Source organism: Mugil cephalus, chromosome 1 (assembly GCF_022458985.1).
Source record: "Mugil cephalus isolate CIBA_MC_2020 chromosome 1, CIBA_Mcephalus_1.1, whole genome shotgun sequence".
NCBI lineage: Eukaryota > Metazoa > Chordata > Actinopteri > Mugiliformes > Mugilidae > Mugil > Mugil cephalus.
Window position 1 is genome coordinate 40,430,093 of NC_061770.1, and position 17,361 is coordinate 40,447,453.

The 17,361-nt window shown below is 42.3% G+C and overlaps 1 protein-coding gene across 3 annotated transcripts in view; it reads left to right on the forward strand.

Annotated features, from left to right (window-relative positions):
- Positions 1-6,983, forward strand: part of LOC125005809 (pyruvate carboxylase, mitochondrial-like) — a 277,141-nt gene extending 270,158 nt beyond the window's left edge. For all 3 annotated transcript variants that reach the window (XM_047581417.1, XM_047581425.1, XM_047581406.1), the window contains exons 25-27: positions 2,192-2,332; positions 2,642-2,743; positions 3,922-6,983. In XM_047581417.1, the coding sequence (XP_047437373.1) occupies positions 2,192-2,332; positions 2,642-2,743; positions 3,922-4,071 (393 nt within the window). In that variant the 3' untranslated portion in view covers positions 4,072-6,983. The remainder of the gene's footprint in view (positions 1-2,191; positions 2,333-2,641; positions 2,744-3,921) is intronic.
- Positions 6,984-17,361: the final 10,378 nt, after the last annotated feature.

A 17,361-nucleotide genomic window follows, 5' to 3' on the forward strand; every position in this document is an offset into this window, starting at 1 on the left:
AGCTAGAACGCCTGACAATGCTCGCAGTGCACTAGGCTCTATTGTGAAAGTAGTTGGATAATCATGCAGATTTTAAATCCTAAATACCAAACCCTCCTGATATTAATGCAACGTGACATTAGTCGGGGCGGCCCAATGAGTCTTTTTATGCATTCGTACAAATAAAGTCTAAAAGCAAGTCTGTTTGAGTTGGTTGTCTTGTTTTTAGTTTTGTACACACGCACGCAGCTGCGTCTTAAACAAAACCGTCTTCAAGCGGCTCATTAATCTTGCAGAACTCTTCAAAGTGGCAGACGCTGTATTTTTCATGGGAACATTCTCCATGCAGATAGAAGCCACACACACACAAAAATAAATAAAATAAAAATGAGAGGTGGTTTTTGTTTTACGCAAAGCGCCGCCAATGACCTGACAAAACGGCACGAGCTGGAGAGAAGTTTGGTGTAAAGGAAGCCACAGAAATGAAGATTGAGGGTTTGAAGGGTTTCTTAAAGAACCGAGAGAGAGGAAAGTAGATGAAGAGTCAAAGCGCCAACGGAGAGGGAGACGGGAGTAAAATTGAGATCAATACGTTTCTGCATCGGTGTGTATTTCCGTCTTTGCGCCGAGGCTCGGTTTCGGAATATCAATGGAGGCGCTGAGATAGCGGTGTGGGGGGGAAACAAAGAAAGAACGAGAGGGGAAGGGCGCGGGAGGGAAAAGAGGGGCTGGATAAACACAGGAGAGAAGAGCGGAGCCGATAGAGGCAGCAGAGGGAAATTAATAATAGCATGAGAGAGTCGGAGTGGACCAGAAATAGGCGAGGAAATAACAATACGAAAAACAGAGCGCTGTGACACGCGGGAGGAGCGACAAAGACCGAAAGCCACGGAGTGAAAGTTGGACAAATATGAAAGACGAGAGGGGGAAAAAAAAAATGAGTTTCTGACGATTGACACCAGAGATTTGAGAAGAGGCAGGAGATAAATGAAGAAGTACGGTGGCCAGTGTCGGGGCGTGGGGGGAGAACACAGCAGTGACCAGAAATGAAAAGGCTACAGAGAGACGCACTGATGTCTTCATCATCAGAGACACACGCAGCAAGTAGAAGTTGTACTGGAGACAGAGAAGATGCTTTTATATCCTCCAGTCTGCCTCTGAATTGACACACATGCTGAAAGGATGCAACAATGCCTGTTAATCACACGACATCACATGAAGCATGCATGCATTCACAAAACGGGAGCATCTGGGTATATTTTTGTATTGAGGATAATATAAAAATATAACAAAAAGCTGCAGACACCTGCTTTTTTTCAGTCATACAGTGACCTCTCAGCGTAACTGGCAGCTTTATTTTATTTATTTATTTAGTTTTTGAGTTGCAGTTCACTGAACAAAGGGCAGGAGTCAATAGCTCATCACAAACAGAGCTGCAGTGGGAGCTAGAGGATAATTCTGCTTGTTGCATTTCTCCGGGAATCAGTTCTAAAATTAAATTGCGCGTCAAGTCTTAAAAGATCATGATTGATATTTTAAAACATGGTTTTTAAAACGCTGCTTTCATGCCTGTGGTTCTTGGTGCTGCGTGTGTGTGTGTCTGCACAGTTGGTTCAGTTGGCTTGTGGGGACTCCGGCGTGAATGTGGACTTTGGTGCAGTGCGTTTGTGGTCTGAAAGCAAAGTGAACGGCAGGATTCTGTGATCATGAATGAATCGAGTCCAGCATGAAAACCTGCACTGACGCAGAAAAATCAACCATCCAACGCATACGATTAGTAAATGTGCATAAACGCTGCTTAATTGCTGTTATATCAGACAGTAAAACAATGTAAAACAGAAGCCTCTATTAAAAAGTATGTCAATTACCACGCGGCGAGATAAACTGGAGACATATATAAAGTATTTAGTCTCTGAAACTATAAAATACAAGATGCTGACACATATAGGTGAGCTCCTTTTATACTTGAAAACCCTTCCTGCTGTGAGAGTGAAAAGAACAAAGGACGGGGAGGAAACATTGCGCTTGCCTCACTCTGCTCTAACTTTGACTCTTTATTCCCGACAGACTGCGCCGTTAGTTTTTATTGCTTCAGCCGAGGCTTGTGAACAGAGAGCCCTCGTATTAATCTGAAGCGTCCATCGTGATCTAATTTGTTTTCCTCCGATCCCCCCCCCCCCTCCCCCTCTTTGGTTGTTGTGTTTTATCTCAGGTGGAGCTGGAGAGAGGGAAGACCCTCCACATCAAGGCGCTGGCACTTGGAGACCTGAACAAGGCTGGCCAGAGAGAGGTGTTCTTCGAGCTGAACGGGCAGCTCAGATCTGTGCTGGTTAAAGACACGGTCGCCATGAAGGTACACACACACACACACACAAAAAAAATAAATAAATAAAACACGGAGGCAGAGGAATGACTGATGCACGGGACGTCTGGCGTCCGTGGGCGCATCACGAATGGACGGATAATGGGGAAGGCTATTTTGAACACGAAGTCAGGTGTCAGGGACGGGTTTCATGACGGAGCATCAGTGGTGATTTTATTCATAGAAACCCAGCAGGAAGGAATGTTTCAGTGGGATGACTGGATGAGTGGATAAACAGTGTGGACGACTGACGCGCAGATGGATGTGTGAACTGCTTCTTCTGTGTCACCTCGTACTCAGGAAATGAAGTTCCACCCGAAGGCTCAGAAGTCCATCAAGGGGCAGGTGGGAGCTCCGATGCCTGGGAAAGTCCTGGAGGTCAAAGTGGAGGTCGGATCTAAGGTCAGTGGATTTTTAAAGATGTCATTCCACTCAGAGTTTACGCTTCTAATCACTCGGTAGATTTCAGAATCCAGCACACTTTAGTGAAGGGATGAGGGATAAGCTGAATATTGAATGCAAAATGATAATAATGAAGCCTATTTATAAACAGCACTAGCTAATCTCTCCATCAGTTTGGGTCCTTGGCCTGAAAAACGCTGAAGACCTCTGATCTAATGGGATCAAAACCATTTTTTAAACTGCGCTCTTCATACTTTAAAAGGCTGGCGACCAAGCTAATTCAAAAGGAGTTTATTTAAAAAGCTTTATAATTATGAAAGCCACTAAAGAAAATAACCCTGCCACGTGCAGCCCACTCACATTTCTGCCTATAAGCCGCTGCTTATAGGGTCTGGGTATTGCTTGTTATTGCTGGTAAATTGCACTGTCTGTTTTTATTTTTTTTATTTTTTTTTTTTTTTTAGCTACAAAGAAAATTTGATTCATTTTTTATTCTACAAAAAAATATTAAATGTGTACACAAGAGTCCCTTTCTCAAGGGTGGTTAAAACCAAAAAAAAAATAAAGTGTAGTTTCGCTCTAATTGGACGGCAGACGCCTGCCAGTCTCCCAGACGTGCACCATCTTCCCTCTAAAGGTCTTGCAGAGCTCCATTAATCTTGGCAGGATGACACCGCGCGCTTTTATATAACAAAGAGACGCACTGAGGTTTCAGACATAAAGCGTCCACCTGTCACTTCCTTAAAAGGCTTTAATCACCAGAGGGCTAATTTGGAACGTTTGTCCGAAGGTGCGTAGTTAACGCTCCGCGCGCGGTGTTATTTTTTTATGCACGCGCTCGTGCGCACACGTCCGGGCTCGACTGAGGCAGATGCTGGGCCAGAAAAGAGCCCGACAACGAACAAACAGCTCGCGCCGCCGCGGGGCTCCAATTTTCCCTCATTTTTCTGCACAAAAATAATAATGACGTTTCAGATGGAGAGGAGTGGAGTGGCCGCTCCAAGCGCGGCACTGTTCCACACAGCTTCAAGTGTTTGTTTGTCCAAACCTGTTTCCTCATGACTTCAGTTAGAGTTATTTTTATTATTTTTTTTACCCAGAAAACAGCCGTCACGTTGTTATGTTTGCTCGGCAATCTGCACATGTGACTCACGTTCTCTTAACTCTTCTTAAAAAAGGTGGAGAAGGGTCAACCGCTGTGCGTCCTCTCGGCCATGAAGATGGAGACGGTGGTCAACTCCCCCGTGGCCGGCACCGTCAAGGCCATCTACGTCACCCCCGACTCCTCCCTGGAGGGAGACGACCTGATACTGGAAATCGAGGACTAGAGCGAGTGGCGTGGAGGGGAGGGCTGGCACACGTACTCGCGGTAGTAATGGTAGACGGGGGGTTAGACAATCTGATTCTGGAAATGGTGAGAAGTTAAAATAACGAGGTAGAGGGAAAAAAAAAAAAGGAACCTTTCTCTTGTGGGGCCCCCACTTTGTACAGATTATGTTTTAGTTACACTGGGGGGCACGTAACGGAGCTCTATGCATATCTAGACGCCTGGCGGCTGTTAAAAAAAAATATATATCACTGTCCAAACTAATATATGAGAAAGTTAATATTCCTCCATTTAATCCTTCTAAAAGTGAATGTGTAATAATTAAAAAAAGAAAACCTTTAATAATGTCCTGTCAGCTTGTGGGAACTAACATATTATGAAATATTTTAGGATGACATGATATATTTGAATTGTGATACATTCCACTGCTGAAGCACTAGTCTTAAATGTGATTTAATGAAGCGAGCTAACCATATGTAACGCTAACAGGGTTCTAACGGCCACAAATTAAATGTCACGGTTTCCATTTCAGCGCTGTTGATGTTGCCTAAATGAATGAAAGTGAGTCTGCTTTTTTATCTTGGACCACTGCTAAACAAAGATAGACCTGAGGATGTAAAAACCAAGTAATGTTTTTTTTATTATTATTATTATGTGGGAACAATACTGACACGAGTGAATAGTGGGATTGTATGATCACGGTTAGACAGCGATTGAAGAAAATACACGACTGAGCCATTTTAGATGGTGTCAACAAATATTTTTTATAATTAGAGAAGCACATCAACACAAGGAAGCAAAAAATTTTTTCTTTTTTGTTTTGTTAAAGGCTGGAGTTGAAAGCAAAAAAAATGTATCCTGTTATTGTATCAGTAACAGAAAAAAAGGAATGTTTAACATTCACGTCTGTCTTTGAAAACCCCCCGAGCAGAAGCAAATTGGCTGAAGTCGATCTGAAAATAAAAAGTGTGACCTGAGCTTGATTTATTCTTCTGCGTCGTAGCCGTTAGCGCCCCACACCGCACTCCCCCAGAAATGTGACACGTCGTGCAAACGGCAACAGATTGGTCCACGTGTCTCGGTAGCTGGACACAAAATAACTACACTAAACTCTTGTCAGTGATTTCAATGAGGGTAACTGAACATTTATTAACTCCCCACGGTGAAACTGGACACAGCTGACTAGCCCCAGCAATTACAGAAGGATACAGGACGCACCAGTTTAAATGAAATCTGTGGCAGAAGTATAAACCAATCTTAAATGTGTCTCTTAATTCAAACCCGGCAGTAGTGACCTTCTAAAAAAATAAATAAAAAGAAGAAAGAAAGAATTCTCTTCTAGCTTATCCTAAAAGTGGCTTTAGAGTCCCTATCCCGTGCTTCTGGTTTCGTGGGACATGGGAGGAGTTGTGAGCGGAGCACTTCCACCCCTCCCTCTTCAGAACCAGCAGAGATTATGGTGAATGGCCTGTCTGCATGGGGGTTTTTAATGGTAGGTGTAAATGGGATTACATGGTGTTGTAATGGAGGCATGTGGTGTTATTTTCCGAGGCTCCGCTGATTAATTTATGAATTAATTCTCTGTCAAATGATGTGAAATTAGCCGGACTAATAAGAGACTCTGGAGACTCCCAGTAGCAGCACTCAGCTTTATATTTCTAACGCGAGCACGCGTGCACGTGTGTGTGTGTGTTTGCATAAATGAGCCGAAACGTTTGTGTGTGTGTGTGTGTGTTTTAAGACAAACAGTCCTCGATGACACACCTCCCGAGATAAAACGCGTCCTAGCAGAAATGAAATATTCATACTCACACATGCACCGGTGAAAATATTCATGTTAAACCTTGAGTGCCGCCTGGATTAAAAACAGACAAAAAATAAATAATAAAAAATATATATATGTACAATGCAACTGTGGTGTGGCTAGGTCTCTATGGTAACCACACCCCAAACATTTAACACACTGAATAAACGAAGCACAAAAAGCCACACATCATTCACAATTTGGACGAATAAAGACTCACAATTTCCTCGTAACACGGCGAAACCTCCTTCCACAGAACACACACACACTGACTGGGTCGCACATTTGAAGTATCTGTTTGTGCTCGACTGGACTGTTTCCAGCAATTTTTGCTCCATTACCTCCGAGAATGAGTAACCTTTTGAACTGCACATCAATACCGAGCAGCAGCGCCGTGGTTAATTAGAGCGCTGACGTCTGCTCGCTCTGCCGGCCCACTGCACCCTCCCACTTTATCAGTCTGTACTGGAATCCGCTGGAAAAAAATAAATGAATAAATAAAATAATTTAAAAAAATGGTACAAATGTGTGTTCTTGACGAGCCGTTGCACATTAAATGCAAAGTTCCCCCCTCTCCTTGTTAGCTCTCCTCACTGGCCTCATCTGTCCAACCGCCTCACACCGTAGTGTTTCCCTCCCGCTTCCCTCGGTGTATTTGCACATGTAAGATGAAAGCACCAATTCATGCAATAAAATCGTATCGCCGTATTTGTCTGTGTCGTAGCCAGCAGTGAATCTTACAACAATGCTCATGGCTGTGTGGTACCAATAAATTGGAGGAAAAAAGTAGACACAGCTGGAAATGTTTGTTTTAGAAAGTAGGGGAGTAGTAGAGCTCGCCCGATGAAGAGAGTGTTGCTTTTCCTTTCTTTGTTTTCATGAAACCAAACTGTTGACTGACTAATGTCTCTGAGGAATTTCTATCCAATAACCATTCATGTTATCGGGGGTTTTCTTACTTTCTAAATTTTTGTTCATTCGTTTGAGTTTAGCGGAGTATTTGTCTTAAACGTGAGCACGGGCTGGAGAAGGGAAAAGAAGTAGTGTCTTAAAAGCGATACATGTCCTAATTGTACTTATTAAAAATAAAGTTGATCATGACTAAACCAGCGCTGTGTTGGCGTGTACTACTTTACGTTCAGTGCTGCAGGCGGGCGGGAAGAAGGGCACAGATCGAGAAGTGGATGTGTTCTTGAGAGCTAATAACCAAAAGTTGGCCTTCAAACCGAAATGTTCCCGTCTGCCTGTCAAGGTCTCGCTGCAAACCTGGCGAATCAGCCCATCACTGGCCTCAGAAACATTTAGATTTCATCTTCTCCTCTTGCATCATTTCACATGAAGCCGTCAGATCACAGCTCTTTCAGAACAATGTGTCCAACTAGTAATTAGAAAATACTGAGTCTCTGGGTCCTCCATACTTTTTTCTTTTTTACTTTGTGTTTTTTAATCCAGTCTCCTTGGTCATTAGAATTCACTCTGAGGTTTCTTTGCTCGGTGCTTTCCCAAACAAGTTAATTCCTGTGTGGCCAGGATGTGGATCCACGCTGACGCCCTGCTGTCTTTAAACAGGTTCCACCGATCTGATTTATTAACCGCAACTAAATCAATCTTAAGTTTAGTTTTTTTTTTTTGTTCAGCTGGCATAATTGATCGCTCGCGGCGCGCAGATTGATCACGGCGGCAGCAGGCGTCTCGCTGACACTCGTGGGCTCATGTATGGATTTAGTGAGGCTCAGCGTCGCTAATAAGAATAATAAGAACGTAGCTTTACTGCACAGTTGGCAATGCCACCACTCTGTAAAGTGGGTTAACCGAGGGTGTCCTGAGAGGAAACGTTGCCATGGCGCCGGGATGGAAGAAAAGCTCGGTGCTTAATTGTCATCAGATTGAATCACGGGGGTAATTTAGTAATACGACGGATGTTGTGACCCACTTGTCAGCTGGTTTGAGTGACAGTTTTGATTCATAACAACATAATCAAATTTGCATATATGAATAGAGATGTGGCGGATAACAATCTACCCACTATGGCTTTGATTGATTTGCTGATATCGTAAACAAAAGATTTATCAGAATCAAGTAAATCTGATAAAGCAGCGCCTCCTTTTTTTTTTTAACCAGTTTTATTCGTGTTCAAAATCAAAGACAAGAGAATAAGTGTCTCCACTCAACTCTTTCGTACATAATATAACCTGTCGACATGGTACCATTGTAGAGGTTTTATTTTATTTTGAATAACAATGCATCAGTAAATGACGTCCCGTAGCTTCTTCGCTTCTTTCTGTCACACTGCGTGCAGCAAGATGCAGACTGGCGATGATTGGTGTGCGTTAAATATTGAAACGCATTTACAGCAACAAAAGAATCCTAAGTTGTCTCGTAATGAGGCCTCTGGTGGTCTCCCGCGGTCAGAGCAATAATTTGTGTTCCAGCTGAATATCTGTGCGGTAATGAAAGGCCTACTAATCTAAAATAGCACATTAGTCTGTTCCCATGGCGATGGGAATGTAATGTAAGTCGTATCGATGTAAACATTTTCTTTGTTTCACATGGGACAAAACATTTATTTCACTCATTTATTCTAAACTGTCTTGTAGCGGTGTTCCCTGTCCGGTCCGCTCCATAGCCATTAGTCATTTCCCTTTGTTGTACATGAGCTTGAGGCAGCCGGGTTGTTAATTTACAGGACTCTTGCAGCATCCTTTGCACCATACAGCAAAAAAAGACATGTAGTGAGCGGCTAGCTGATGAATTTAGTTGAATAATTTAAAAAATATGAACTTGTGGAGACTGCTTTATACTGGATTCACCAGGTGGGCAGAAGTGCAGTGGATGAAATGATTGTTAATGCGTCTCGACAAATAAATGAGCAGCTGAGAAGTTTCCCGTATCTGACGTACTGATGTGAGTGTTGTGAATACAACTAGTTTCTGCCGCCCCAGAGCGGCGCTCATTGAAGCCGCCAGCTCTATTTTTATGAAAAGTCTATCTTGAACGTATTCGTCATATTTTATTGACCAAAGGTTGTTTCAGTCTTTATAAATCTTTTCCTCGCTGCCCAGAGTCTTTGCTGTCCTTCAGCAGGTCATTTAATAAAATACTCTGAAATTATGACCCACTGACTAAAATATTCAATAATATAAATAATAATGGCTTTAGCAGAAAGTGGTAGGTGGTATTCAGAGGGGTCGCAAAATCTTCGGTTGATTACACATTTTTGATATATTTTTTTTAAAATTATCCCTCACAAATTTAGATTTCTTTAAATACACATTAACATGAATCCAACATATTTTAGTAAAGGGATAAATGGAGGCGGAAGACGTTATCTTTCAGTCAACACTCGCTCTATTTCACACAGAGCTCCAATAGACCTGTCAATCTAAGCCTCCTGTACACCGTAGGCCCCGCCCCTATCGCTGCTGAGCCAATCATGAGGCCACAGATTATAGAATTTATTTTCTTAAATCTTCTTTCTATGGAAGAGTATGAGGGGAAAAAAATTAGAGGAGTTGGATTTTTTTTCCCATCATGCACTTTGAGAAAAAAGTTGAAATTTTGAGGGAAAAAAAAGTTGCAATTTCAAGAACGAAGTCTAAATACATTGACATAAAGTAGACCTTCAAACTGGAAGTACCGTATGCATATGGTACCGCCGATACTCCGCGGAGGAGTATTGGGACTTAATTCAATTATGATCAGCTACATTGCTGATATATTTTATTGGACTGTTGCATGAGTGTTGATGTTACCATATGCACATTACTGCCAGTTTGAAAGTCTACTTTCTGACAATGTATTTCGACTTTTTTCTCAAAACTTGGACTTTTTTCTCAAAGTGCATGAGAAAACAAAGTCTATCTAAAGTCAAAATTTCATATTTTTTCTTGAAATTTTGACTTTTTTAGATAGATTTCTTTTTTCTCTCAAAATGAAAAAATCTACCTCCTCAATTTTTTTTTTTTTTTTTTCTCATGGCTGGCCCTAATAATCTTCCATACCTTTCTAATGGCCTTGGAAGGGAACTTATTTCCTTTTAAATGAATTGTATAAAAACCATTAACAAAATATCTGTAGCAGACTTCCAATGTCCTGCTTTACCCATCTCAACCGCAGACTCTAAACACGTAAATGATATAAGTGCAGTGCTGGGTGGAGGCTTATGCTAAGCTTCCCAACATTTGATACATACCACATCCTAGCTGTTCCCTCACACGGCATAAATCAAGACTTATCCCCACCACATGTGGAGAAATGCTCTCTGGTAACGCACTGAATGTGTAAATATAGTGACAGTAATTATGCATGTTATATTAAAAGTAAAAGAAAGTAAGTTTACCGAGATCATTTCACCAAGATACGTTTTAATTTAAAGTCCAAAGTGAAGCTGTAGTTGAGAGCCGTCTATGCTAGCCGTGTTGACCCACACCACATGGTTTGACACTCGGCCTCTTTCGCTCTCAACTTTAAGCTGCATGTAACCAAAGCTCATTAAAACATGAGTGGCCTGTGCTGCTCCGACTGGTACCGGAATCTGCCTGGTTTCAAAATGCCTGTAGATTCTACGTATTCATATGCAGATATCCGTTTATAGAGATTAGCTAGTCGCGGACAAGCCGCAATATTTTTGTGTCAATATTTGAGCACTGCTCGATAAAACCAGACTTTTCTTCCTTCAGCTGACACTGGGCCCGAAAATAAGTCACAGACCTGCTTTGATGAGGTCTTAACATCACGAGAAATGGCGAACATATTCATTTCCGAGGGTCTCGAGGTCGCGGAGTGGATTTCCTATTGGGATTCCGCGCTAAAACTGTTTAATAACTCCTGGCTCTAATCTATAAATGAGAGCCAGGGTTCAAATCCCCTTTGTGGCTTTATTTTCGCTCTTCTCTTTGTCCGCTTTGCCGCTTGTCCAAGTGAGCAGCAAAGACTCACGGGGCAGAGCCGTGAAGCCTTGGCAACTCCGCATGTCAAACACCTACTGAAGAAGCTCGGTGAAATTTTGGCAAAGTCGTGCAGGCGGCAGCAGCTGGCTGAGGAGCCAACTTTCCAAGCCCGTGCATGAGTCTCTTATATGGGCCACGGGGGTCCAATGCTCTGTTGAGGTGCAACTTTCCCCTCTAATCCCTTTGCTGCTGTTTGATAATCCCTTCACTGCTTGCTTTGCTGCTTTCTTTGCAGTAATCCTTCTGCTTGAATAAAGAGAGAATAGACAGAGGAGGATGGGGAACGCAGTGTCTCAGACATACTGGATGGATGGCTCTGTCAGTCAATGAGCCTCCTGTCAATCAGCGCAACCGGGATCTGATCCAACTGGTCACTAATACCGCCCAAATTGATCTTTTTTTCTTTCTTTTTTCGTGGTCTCTCCACAAAGAGCTGCTTTGGATGTCAAACTGGATGACAGAAATAGATGTTAAGACACAGAGAGGCAGATGTTTGGAGAGAACAGGCAATAACTGATAATAATAGTGTAAAAGAGAATGAAAGGAAGTGCTACACTGTCAGCAGCACCCAAAGAAACATGGCAGCCGCTCAGCATCCGACGATTAAATGAGTGATATCAAGCAGTGGCATGACAGGTGCGGTCCACCGCCGTCTCCGGTCCTTTTCCATTACTCACCCGTCCAAAGATCGTTTGCGGGGGACAATTTTCCACCTGTCTGAGAAATCAGCAGCCTAAAGACTGTTGGGCGGTAAAACATGGAACGGGCATGTGCGCACGGAATCGTTCCTGACGGCACGCCACGTGTCGCCCCAACGTCCGTCTCCGCTCGGCGCCTGGATGTAACGATCACGTAACGTGTAGGCTGCGCGCCAGCAAACATTTGGGACGTGAAGAGCGTTCCAGAAAAGACTTAATTAGACGACAAAAAGTAAAAGCAGAGGGCGTCATCATTAGCAGCAAGCGTGCGCGCGACGGGTTGACGACGCACGCGTCAGTTAGGCGGCCAGATCGATTGCTGTGTGCTAACCGCGCTGACAAACTCAATTACTAATGAATGCATCAAACGGTGGCCAGTAGCCGTCCACAGCAGGGACCGCCCGCCCCCTCCGGAGACCGTCTCTGACAGCCCCCCCTTTTGAAGCTACAGCTGATGCCACGCCGTGCACATCCAGGTGGAGACGTGCGTCTGAGGGAAGTACTACGAGGAAGGAGGGAATTAAAAAAAAATAAAAAGTGTTTATACAGCGTGTACGTGTGTGATGAGACGCCTCGTTAAGTGTTAAAACTGCTTCCACAGATCTGTTTTAGCCTCAGGTGTCACAGAGGATGCACCTAAACACACTCCTGGCTCCAACACTTTCAAGTGTGTGTGTGTGTGTGTGTGTGTTTGTGCGTGTTTGTGCGTGCCCGCCCGAGAGTGCGACTTCTCTGTGCCACTGTGGCTTTTGAAGCATTTCCAGCTTGAATCAAAGCACTGCAGCAAATACGAGAGAGGAAGCCGACACGCACACACACACCGTCAGACGCTCAATGCGACAGAGTCGGAGAGCTCTAGCAGAGAGGAGGAGGAGGAGGAGGAGGAGGAGAGCGGCTCAGACTGCGACACCGAACCGAGACAGGAATTAAGGAATTAAAACAGAATGAGAGAGAAAGAGAGCGGATCAAAGGAACAGAGACAAATGTTTTTTTTTTTTTTTGTTCCACATGCATTTAATACAGATGCATCATCCTCTACCTTGGTGTCAGAATATCACGCCGTTACCGTGGCAACGGGTGCGTTCAGGGTATTAGTGCAAGTTGCTCCGAGGTGGCAAACGGTCCGGCTGTAGCTGCTCTTTATCACTGTCATGTTATCTCACGTTTAAAAGCATAAGAAGCAGGAGTCTAGGGCTGAAAAAAAATCTCTTGCGTACGTTTTTTTTTTCATCTGCGTTAAAACATGTGATGCACAATAGGTTCGTGTCGCACAGCTGGTGATCTGGGCTGTGAGAAGTAGCACTTGAGCTGGCAGCCTGAGAGCTCCACCTGTGGCAAATATCAGCTTCTACAAGATATCAGATTCCACCTGGGATCACTGTTCAGCTGTCACCACCAAGTTGCCACTCTTTACTCTTTACACACACAAAACCGGTGCCTGGTGGGAGCACGGGAACTCAGGCATGCACAAATATTTTAGTATTGTCTTCAGTGTATGTCTCTTGTATGTCTGTACGAGCTTTGCATGGTTGGATGTGGGCAGTTTATCCCTTTCTTCCTGGCTGATTGTGTCAAGCTACATCAGAGTGGCTGTATTCATCCTCCTTTTAACCGGTTCTCATGTTTCCTGTCTCTGAAAAGCTCCTCCATGGCACAATGCTCCAATCACTATGTCTGAACATGTTTCACTTTTGTTAGCCAGAGGATGAGCGATGCCTGGTGTTCAGCACACATGTGGCTGTGAAAGTGTGTGTGTAGACCTTTCAGTTTTTTTTTTTTTTTTTTTTCCGTCTCGGCTTCAGAATATTTTTCCTCATGTTCTCACAAACTCCAGGAACTCCGGTGTGGCTGTCACGTGCCTCCTATGCAGCTGCTCCACCATAAAGGCCTGATTGACAGGGCGCTCGCAGCAGGTCATTCCATCTCTGCAGAGGACTTTTGAAACACAGCACTCTGACCTACCTGCTGGGTTACTCAGACAGGCCAACTCTACAAAGAGCCCTGCTGGTGTCTATGACATTACAGTGCTAAGCTGAAAATGTTTTTTTTTTTTGTTATTGTTGTGGAGAGAAAATAGCAGTTAAGGCCAAATATTGATCTGTTATAAAACATCAGGACTAGGCTTAAAACCATCAGCAACAACAATCTGATCTCTATCATATATATACATATATACATATATATATATACATATATATATGTATATATATTTGACACACAGAACATATGTGGCAGCTGGATGATTGGTCCCTGTGGTATGTTCAAGTGAAAGCCTTTCAACCGGACAAAGGGCAACTTGACATCATAATCTGAATTTGTTGTCGGTAGTTGACGTTAATTTGGTTGCTTTTTAAAAGGAGGGAAATCCTGCATCAATGATTGTCCTCCTATTTATGCTTACAATTAATATGTTTTCCCCATTTATTTATTCATCAGCATTAGTCGTCCTCTAGATACGGAAGAAGATTAGTGCCACTGAAAATCAATGTAGTAGGAGCAATTTTTTTTTCCGACTTTACTTTAGAAAAAAAGTCAGAATTCTGACTTTTCTCCTCAGAAGAATTCTGACTTTAATCTCAGAATTCTGACTTTTTTTCCTCAGATGAATTCTGACTTTAATCTCAGAATTCTGACTTTTTTCCTCGGAAAGAATTCTGACTTTTTTCCTCGGAAGAATTCTGACTTTAATCTCAGAATTCCAACTATAATCTTAGAATTCTGACTTGTATCCTCAGAATTCTTTTGTTCTCAGAATTCTGACTTTTTTCTCAGAACTATGACTTTAATCTCAGAGAAAAAAGATTAACCATTTAATCCCATTGGTAAAAATAGTTGCCGCACCTTTTTGAAGCTCTTGAAGTGTTAGTTTGACTCTGGGTAGCTAATTAAAGTTTTAATTAAAGAATACGGTGTCTCCTATAACGTATATCAATATCATGTAACTAGTGTTAATGGTCACATCACTAGGCCTCTTATCCATGCACTTATTTTGCATGGAAAAAATTTGGGATTAAATGGGTTAACCCATTTTTCCCTGCAAAATAAGAAAATAAAAAAAATAAAAAAACAGTTACTCCCAACTACAATTTTTTTTCAGTGGCCCTTCTGCATCTAGACATCATGACATGTCTAAGCATTCTAGTATTACTCTTCACAGTCAATCACACCCGGAGCACAAGGACTTCAAATACTTACATTCAGTAGTGATTAGCTCCAATGTACAGCCATGATACAGGCTGCAACATTTTATATTTGACTGGTAAAAAAAAAAACTCTTAAGCCATCACTGCACTATTCATCCACAGCTGGAGACTGAAGAGAAGACATTAAACAGAAACTGCTCTTTGAAAGCGATCAGCAGTCACCGTAGGAAATCAGCAACTTAAGGAGGATCAGGTGAGGCTGAAGTGGAGAGGGAAAAAAAAATAAAAAATCACTGTAAATTACAACACTTCAAAAACACCTCCAAGGAGGCGTCTCGTCACAGACAGATGACGTCGAATACTTCAGTGAAGAAAGTCTCCATGAAGATAGACACAAGGAGGAAAAGGTCACTGCACCACTTTATGAGCCACTATATTAAGAACTGTAGACAATCTTAATTTCTAGTGTCCACCACTGTCAAACTACTTTTCTAATATGAGACATTAAAGTGATACATTTAAAATAAGCCGGTTACTTTAGTTGGTCTCGCACTGAACCGGTTTTAATTTAGTGGCATAATAAATGCTCCTGCTGCAGTGGCGGTTTATTTTAATGTGTTCATACTGACATTATGACACAAATTTTCCAAGTCTCTTTAAAACCTGCAGCAGGTTTGAACATCTACTACACTGTATATGTACTTTTATATACAGCCAGGATGAAACCGCCAGCATTTGCAATGGTTTCCAGTTTAGTTCTTCCTTCCATGTTGAGGGTTTCTTGGGATTTCAGTAAAGCTTGAACTTCTGGTCGTCAAGTGCCTGATACATATTCCACTGGGTGGAAGTAATGTGAGTAACGAGGAATATCTAAGACCGTCAGCACTCCTTGGTCTTCTTTGGTCTTGGTGCAGGTTCAGTTAATTATCCTACTGCAGCTCACATTCTTCTCCACAATGATGAAACTAGAGGGTGAGGTCTCTGAAGAGCACAACAGCTTCTTTCGTCAGTATGGAGTCAATTCAGGAGATCAAGTCCAGAGCAACAACTGCTGTAAATCTGTACCTTCAGTAAATAAGTCCTCAGAGATACTACTAGACTGTTTTAACAAATCCTGTATCTGTAAGTCAGTACGTTTGATGTGCACGTGAAAAAAAACAAATTATTGCCTTAATCCGACTTCAACTGGACAACTAGCATGTAAACACGTTACTCCGACTAAAATCAGAGTTGTTCTTAACCGATTAAGACACCCAGATAATGCGATTGGAAATCGATTTTACCCAGAATGTATATGCTTTAGTCAGACTTTAACTGGACAACACTGGTGCGCATGCTCCACAACTGCTGCGCTGGTGTATGACCCCCGAACAAAAACATCCAAGAAAGCAGGTCATAGAAGAAGAAGGTAAACAGGGCTAGTAGAAGAACCACCCAAGGGATAGTGCCATCTTATCTGCACCATAAGTAGCGCACACATTACATACATGATTAAAAAGCTGAACTATTATCCATTCGGTTGTTGTTTGAAATGCTGGTCTGCCACACGAACGACTCTTGTTTATTATAAGACGTAACAGGTCAACTAGAAAGAGGACTGTATTAACCAGCTAAAGAGACACATATCGCCACCTAGTGTGGGGGAGGAGGACATGTTCCCATTAGTTATTCAGTTTTCTCGGTTGAATGTAAACTGGGACAAGGACTGTATTCAAAAAGTAGAGTTTCAAGCATAAGCTGTGCATGTAAACGTGCTGAGTGATCAAGTCTTGATGTTTACTGTGGTCAGTTTATTTATTGTCCTTATTTAAGCTACAACTGATCACATTTTTTATGAAGCTTTGACTCTACCCACGCGGTGCTTAAAATAATTTGCTATCCCACTATTCCGACATCGGTACTTCATAAAAAATGTTCTGCTGAACACTTTGGGTGCTGACCCAGGAACTTTTTAGCATCTGACTTATTTCTTTTTGTCGCAGCTTCTTGTCTCTTTCCTGGATTTTTAAATGTTTGTAAATGCTCAAAGTTTATGATTTTCAGCGTGTTCTCAGACTCTTGGATCCGACTCTGTGTGAGAAAATGTGTAGCAGGGAATTCAACGGGACTCATCTAACACATCTTAGTCGGAGGGGAGGGGGGAGGCTAAGATCCACATTTTAATCCTATTTCAGCAAAGCAGTGTGAAACCCTGCCTTAACTGGTGGAGTAGTATCTTATCTCTCTATACACACCACGATAGCACCAGTAAATAATGTTCTAATCTGCATACAACTATGCCTGCTATCTGTAGTTAGAACACTTGAATAGATAATAAGAGGAAATGCTTAGAAAGAAATAAGAGAGTTCAGAGATTTATTTGTTAACGATAATGGCGGCGCTTCGATGCCTGGTGGGAAGACGTTGCAGCTAAAATTAGAAAAATAAATAAGTGCCTAATTTTCTCCCCACACTGGTTTCAATTAGCAGATACAAACTTGCTCATGCTTACAGTGCAAGCACAGAAACTAAAAATAAATATGTTTTTAACGCAGCTGACTACGAATACACTAAAGCAGTGGCCTACAGTACCAGCATTAATTAGAGTGAACCAATTCCTCTTACAGGCCGAAAGAAGCCGAAAAGAAGTCTGCATAAATTACAACAAACCATTTATACTTGGAGTGAGTGGATTACGATTCACACAAAATGATGAAG